This window comes from Dermacentor albipictus, unplaced genomic scaffold, assembly GCF_038994185.2.
Source record: "Dermacentor albipictus isolate Rhodes 1998 colony unplaced genomic scaffold, USDA_Dalb.pri_finalv2 scaffold_18, whole genome shotgun sequence".
NCBI classification, from domain to species: Eukaryota; Metazoa; Arthropoda; class Arachnida; order Ixodida; family Ixodidae; genus Dermacentor; species Dermacentor albipictus.
In genome coordinates this window covers 7338076-7345366 of record NW_027225572.1, presented here as the reverse complement: position 1 = coordinate 7345366, position 7291 = coordinate 7338076, and the positions used below count along the sequence as shown (strand labels likewise).

At 44.8% G+C, this 7291-nt stretch overlaps 1 protein-coding gene across 1 annotated transcript; it reads left to right on the top strand.

Moving 5' to 3' along the window:
- Positions 1 to 4080: 4080 nt before the first annotated feature.
- LOC139052108 (uncharacterized) lies at positions 4081 to 5984 on the top strand. The gene is made up of 6 exons (XM_070529207.1): positions 4081 to 4364; positions 4424 to 4523; positions 4877 to 4949; positions 5028 to 5084; positions 5229 to 5344; positions 5798 to 5984. The coding sequence occupies exons 1-6, from the start codon at positions 4081 to 4083 to the stop codon at positions 5936 to 5938; spliced, it is 771 nt and encodes a 256-aa protein (XP_070385308.1). The 3' UTR covers positions 5939 to 5984.
- The last annotated feature ends 1307 nt before the right edge of the window (positions 5985 to 7291 follow it).

The window sequence follows — 7291 nt, the reverse complement described above, 5'->3', positions numbered from 1 at the left end:
TTATGAAAAGTGTTCTAGTTAAATTGAGGACAACGCAACGAGTTATGGAAAGAAGAATGATGGGCATAACTTTAAAGGATGAGAAAAGAGCAGATTGGGTGAGGGAACAAACGCGGGTTAATGACATCTTTGTTGAAATATGAGAAAAATAATTGGGCATGGGCGGGACATGTAATGCGGAGGGAAGATAACCGACGGTCATTCAGGGTTTACGGACTGGATTCGAAGGGAAGGGAAGCGTAGGAGGGGGTGGCAATGAGTTAGGTGGGAGAATGAGATTCAGAAGTTTGCAGGCACAACATGGCCACGCTAGCTACATGACCAGGGTAGTTGAAGTATGGGAGAGGCCTTTGCCCTGCAGTGGGCGTAACCAGGCTGATGATGATGATGCTCTTACTCATCACGTTTGTCGATTTTTCCGGGTCTCCTACCACCTCCTTTCGGCATGAAATTTTCAAAATCCGAGGAATTCAAGAGGCCAGCCCCCATTGTAAATTGATATAGCAACCCAATTGGTGATTGATTGGTGACGTCATTAGTATATCGAATTGGTGATTGATTGGTAACGTCACTGAAATATTCAAGATGGCCGCCAATCGATGACATCACCGATAAACCAAGATAGCGGCCCCTATAGTAAATCAATAGCAACCTAATTGCCGATTGGTGATGTCACGTGACTGTGATGGCATAATCCGAGATGGTAGCCAAATTCTGGTGCCAATGGTGACGCCGTAATACAATATGGCGGATAGAATGTATGCAGGTGATTATGGCGTCATAATAAAAGATGGCCGCATAGTTTAGGACACTCAAATCCAAGATGGCGGCCAAAAGTGGGTGCAAATGATGACGTTGTAATTCAATATGCCGGCCAAAATTTGAACCACAGAAATATAACGTCATAATCAAAGATAGCGGCATAGTTTCGGAATCTGCAATCGAATATGGCGGCCAAATTTCGGTGCCAATGATGACGTAAGGGTACAATATGCCGCGTAGAAGTGGAACCATGTGTTATGATGCCATGGGACGAAATGTCGCCATAGTTCCGGTTTACCCAATTTTGGCACCAGAGGCAGCGCGAAGGAAGGACGTCTCACATTTCCCTGCTGGATTTTCCAAGCGTATCGGGGTCAAACCGTCACAGAAGAATAGTAGACAAGCGCAGCGTGACTACTGCTCAAGTGGGTGCGGCCAGACCGTCCGGTTATTATCTGATCTTACTGAACCAGCTGGATCACGTGGAGCTTGTCGTCACCGGATCCTGGGATAAAAGCACGCTCGCATCGAAGAAGCAACATTTGGCAACAGAGGCAGCGCGAAGGAAGGACGTCTCATATTTCCTTGCTTGATTTTTCAGGCGTATAGAGATCAAACCATCACAGAATAATAGTAGACAAGCGCAGCATGACCACTGCTCAAGTGGGTGCGGCCAGACCGTCCACTTACCAGCTGATCCTTCTTTGCATGGCCATCGCTAACAAGCGTGAACTGAACTGGCGTTTTGTTTGGTTGAAGGGCGGTAAAATCTTAGCACGGCAAATGGAAACATCTAATGTTATTCGAATTGGTAGCGAGGCAGAAGTGCAAAAGATGCGCGAGTAGATGCGCCTCGAGAAAGATTTCATTGATCTGCTTCATATCTTATTTGCGCCATGGGAATGGGTTTACCGAGAGACGTCATAAAGCCGTATTCACGCAATTACCTTTCATTTCTTCACTGTAATGCACAATCAGCTACGCACAAGCATGACGAGTTGATCGAACTTCTTGGTGACTCCCTATTTCAATTTGACAATGTAATGATAACGGAAACATGGTGTAGATCCGACGAATCAACTATCGCTTTCTCCCGAACCTTACATAACACCCCTTACTGCCCGCCGAACAAGACATCGCCACGCTGCATCATTAACGCCTTATAATGGTAGAACCAATGTCTCTGTCTTCTTTTTTCCCTCGAACAGTGACGGAATGGAACAGCCTACCCTATAACAAACTTCTCAGCACTGACTCAATAGCGCCCATTACTATCTAATTTTAGTGCTTGTTCTTACGAAAATTTGTTTCAGTTTGTATCGTTGTCCAATATTTATTGATTTGCGCGTTGTAGTAATTTTCAATTATGCACTCCTCCTTTTTTTCTATTACATTTCCTGTGCTTTGACATTGTGCTTGTGAAACAGTGTTTCAATTTGTATCTGTCACTCTCTATGCATTATTTAGAGGTGCTTTACTGATTATGCGATTGTACATTCGATTACATTTTTTCCTGAGCTTTCTTTTTTTTTACTCCTTTGTCAATCTATTGTGTTTTCTTTTTTTGTATGTACCTTTCCCCTCCTGCCTAGGCCTTCTAAGGCCTGCAGTATTCCTAAATAAATAAAAATAAAAATAAAGAAGCGTTTGGAATGTTTGGCTTTCAAACCTTTTATTTGAACCGTTCTGATAGGTGTGGCGGGGGTGTATAACAGCTTGTATCTGACCAAATTTCATGTAGCATGCATCCAGATTACTTTGCATTGACAACAGATTGCGAAGTGGTAAGTTTAGAATCGCACAAGTGTGTTTTAACTGCTGTGTATCGTCCCCCTAGCGGCGACATTACGATTTTTTTTTTGGTTCTTGAAAGATTGTTGTGCTTTATCTGCGCAAATCACTTGCAACTTGTCATGGGCGGGGGTTTAAGTATTAATCTTTAAGTAAATACGCCAAAGTCGCGAAGATTGCAGATTATCCTTGATTCTTTCTGCTGCTGCAGAAACGTAATTAAGGCACCCACACGAATTTGTACCAACTCCGAAAGCTTGCTTGATCTGTTTGTCGCAAATATCTCGGACGGCTATGTGCAGTCTGGTGTAATTGAAGGAAACGTAGGAGATCACTCACCCGTGTACATGATATATAAGGTTAACCGCGCATTTTGGAAGTGTCATCATTCTGAGCCACTCCAGATTCAAGTAAATAATCAGAAAACACTACAAAATTTTCGCACGGAAATAAAAAAAATAAACTTCAGCTCTGTACTTGACTGCTGAGACGCACATGAAGCGTATAATATATTTATCCATACACTTTTAAAAGTTTACGAAGTTTGTTTCCCGTACAAGAAAATTAAAAAATCGAGAAACATTAGGAAACCATGGCTTACTGATGAATGCCTCAGAATGATCCGCGATAACAATTTTTTTTTACGCAAAGTTTCTTAAGACTCGGGATCCTGTGGACTTCATTTCCTTTAAAAAATACAGAAACTCTTTACATAAACTGTTGAGAAATGCCAAGAACATATATTTTGAAAACGTTTTTAATAGAGCGGGAACTAGAGGCGATGTCGTTTGGCGTGAAGTAAATAAGCTTTGCTGCCAGAACCTCATAATAATGACACGTGTACTTATCTTTATGGGGCGACCACGTTTCACCGCCTAACAAATGTTATCGCACAGCGCGGGACCCGCTTGCATGTATCCGAACTTTCTGGAAAGTTATCGATGCTTCTATCCGCTGTCTGTTGTCGCCGAACCTTGTGTTATCTGATTTCATCGCGTGACGCGAATGGTGTAGAACTTGGTGAAGGGCACGCGGGTCCCAACGATTAGTCTGAAACATTCGATGACTGCTGTATAAAAGCCGACGCGCTTGTCCCGCAGATCAGTGGCGTGATCTTGTACGCGTTCCAAAATAGAACGGACCGCCTCCGTTCTAAACGTCACGAAATAGGCGGTTCGCAGTGTTCGCGAGAACGAGAGGAAGCAAACAGCCAATGAGCGAAGTGGAAGCCTGCGTCACGCTTTTGACGTCTGATTGGGGACCGTATAATATATTGAGAAGCGTTTGCAACATGTTGAGAAATATTTTGCTATTATGAGTGAGTAGCAAAATGTGTTGGTGTTGCTTTTCAAAGATTCAATTTGGAATGCAAAACGACTGAAACAAAATATTGCGGTTAATGCCTTCAAATGGCGCTAGGTGGTGTCGCAGTTTTGCGAAACGTTTAGTGATGGCGCTAGCTACCACCCCGTTTCAAGCACACGGCGCGAATTTTGAAGCGGTTGGTTCAGTCGTTCAGTTGAAGCCATGGCGCTTAACGTTGAAGCACCGGCGAAGGGGCTGCGCGTGTCGGAGGCTCAGAAGGAGACGGTGGTCGCCTTCATGCAAGAGCATCCCCAGCTGGCCATAAGATCCAGCGAGCTGGGGCCACGCTTCACTGCTGGCGACCGCCGACGGCTGTGGCAGGAGCTAGCCGACCAGCTCAGCGCGCATGGCCCCGTCGTTAAAACCACGGAGCAGTGGCAAGAGTGGTGGCGGAAGCAGGTCTTCGAGGCCCGCCGCAACGCTGTCGCACTTGCCCAAGAACAAAGGTGAGTGACCGTCCAATGGCCTGGGCGATTTGTCCTTCGACATTGGCGTGTATTTTCAGAAGCACTGGAGGGGGGTGGCTACACGGCTTCTATGGCAGGATACTGCAGCTGACCGGGACGGTCCGCCTCCACGGCGTGACCGACCTCCCCTACCAAGAGGTAAGCCCACTGCCGCCGTAATATCATGGGTTCCTGAATGGTGCCGATTTAGAGTTTGCCATTATCTGTAAGTGCTACCGTTAGCAGAACGCGACACCGTTGGTGAACAGGAAAATAGCGTAGGAGAGAATGGAAAAGCAGGTTAATGAACTAGAATCCCAGTTGGCTGCGTTTTCGGGAAAAGGGGGGTTAAGTGATTAACACAGAATTAAAATGACTTCACGGAAGTGCACGAGGACGGTAACACATGGGATCATTAAGCACTCAATAATTGCACAATATTTTCGCAAATTAGTACGAAAACTTGTAACATAGGCACTGTAACGAATAGCCACGCTTATGACATTTTCCAGCAGGCTGACGTCCCCGCCTACGCCATGGAAGTCGTCCTCGAAGACGAGGCTGCGGGCGTGAGCCCAGTGACACGTAAGCATCAGAGTAACGAGTGTTTTAATTATCGCCGTGTCTGTGCAGTTCGTAAACATTAATGTATTTACTCTACAGCGGCAGAGGATCCACCGCGCGGCGCGGCGCCTGCCGAAAGGGTGGCCGCTGCACCTGGTAAGTTATTGATCCTCAAGCTGTTAAATAAAATGAGCTCTTGTATTTTATTGAACTAGCCCAATAAGCCATAACGTGGCCATAGCCACTTTTATTCGTACCATAAAATACAGTGCAACTGTAGAAAATGCTGTGTGCTTTCAGTGTTGCAGCACCCTGTTCGGCCACCACGTCGACAGCGACCGCGACGGGTGGATACCTTGACTACGATGTCGTCGCAGTGCGCCCGCAGCCTGGAACAGGGCGACGAGGTGCTGCAGGTTCGTAGGCCCTTTGGTGTCATTTTACATGAAGGACATAAATATCCTTTATGCTTTGTTATAAGTAAATCATGAATCTGAAAAACAAATCAGCTTGGGATGTAAACAAGAAATATGCGTTGTATAGAGGGCTCGGTAACGTGTCTTGCCACCGATCAACCGCTGGACAAAAGGTTGGTTAGCCCTGAAAAGGGCTGTTTGGTGGTGAGAGATGCATTAGAGTAGATGACGGAAGAGTAGTTCCAACAGGTCTTTGTCTGTCCAAACGAAGAGGGCATAGCTTGTACGCGATGCTTGACACTGCCAAAGGATGCCATCAGGCCAGTGGCTCTTCAGCAGAGAGGGAATCGTTGTGCACGTTGCAATTCTTCACAACAGCAGCTTGCAGCCGTGAGCTGGTTGCGAGTAATTAGCAACTGATGGGAACAGTTCCACCATGATTATTCATTCCAGGTGCTGCGCAGAATTGAGGCCTCCACAACCCGCCTCGCTGTCGCGGCAGAGCGGACGGCAGCAGCCCAGGAGGGGATCCTGCAGGAGGTGCGCGCCATAGCGCAGAACATCGCTGAGCACCTGCAGCAACCGAGAAATTAATTTATTTTATCTTTTTTATATTTATTTATATATTTTTATCATTTTATTCATTTGTTTCACCAGTTCCGTTTGGTTTATTTATTGTTTGAGTTTCCTTTGAGTACTAGAGGAGGATTTTTTGGTTGAGAGGTGCAATGCGTGCACCCATTTTTGTTCTGTTGTTTGAGTTTCCTTTGAGTAATAGGAGGATTTTTTGGTTGAGAGGTGCAATGCGTGCACCCATTTTTGTTCTGTTGTTTGAGTTTCCTTTGAGTAATAGGAGGATTTTTTGGTTGAGAGGTGCAATGCACGCTCCCATTTTTGTTCTGTTGTTTGAGTTTCCTTTGAGTAATAGGAGGATTTTTTGGTTGAGAGGTGCAATGCGCGCACCCATTTTTGTTCTGTTGTTTGAGTTTCCTTTGAGTACTAGAGGAGGATTTTTTGGTTGAGAGGTGCAATGCGTGCACCCATTTTTGTTCTGTTGTTTGAGTTTCCTTTGAGTAATAGGAGGATTTTTTGGTTGAGAGGTGCAATGCGTGCACCCATTTTTGTTCTGTTGTTTGAGTTTCCTTTGAGTAATAGGAGGATTTTTTGGTTGAGAGGTGCAATGCGCGCACCCATTTTTGTTCTGTTGTTTGAGTTTCCTTTGAGTACTAGAGGAGGATTTTTTGGTTGAGAGGTGCAATGCGTGCACCCATTTTTGTTCTGTTGTTTGAGTTTCCTTTGAGTAATAGGAGGATTTTTTGGTTGAGAGGTGCAATGCGCGCACCCATTTTTGTTCTGTTGTATTTGCCTCTTTCTATTTATGCTTATCCAGCTGCAATGCCAGCGTGCTTTTTTTATTTACACATTTCGAAGGCGCCTAGTCATTCACACTGGAATCGTTACAAATAGTTGTCGATTTCTGTGTATGGGTTTTGTACTGCGATATTTATATTGCTTCACTGTGTTGTAGCTTACTGCACTCATTATGAAGCGTTACCGCATAGTGTTTGCACTGTGATATTTTCATTTCGGCACAGTGAGGCTAAGGTGCAACGACTACAATGTCGTCTTTTTTTCAGAGCACCAAACTAGTCACTCTTTAAGTTGCATAGTTTCACAAATGAAAATGACCATCATCATTGCACCACACCAGTGATTGGTTTTCTCTAGTCTTCGTTCCAAGGGAGTCATTGCAAGAATAACGTTCACGCGTGACACTTTCTGGGTGCTGTGAGATTGTAGAGCCAATTATTCATGTTTTATGTAACATGTCTCATCAGAGCTGGCAAGTGCACTCACCTTTTTACAATTATGATTCACCTGTTGTTTAGCATTGCACTACAATTGCTGCCGAGAAATGAATGCTTCTAGTCAGTGACTCATAACACT

Coding starts and splice junctions, on each gene's coding strand:
- LOC139052108 (XM_070529207.1), top strand. CDS start 4,081: ATGGCGCTTAACGTTGAAGCACCGGCGAAGGGGCTGCGCGTGTCGGAG. Junction 4,524..4,876: donor CCGACCTCCCCTACCAAGAG/GTAAGCCCACTG, acceptor GACATTTTCCAG/CAGGCTGACGTCCCCGCCTA. Junction 5,085..5,228: donor AAGGGTGGCCGCTGCACCTG/GTAAGTTATTGA, acceptor GTGTGCTTTCAG/TGTTGCAGCACCCTGTTCGG.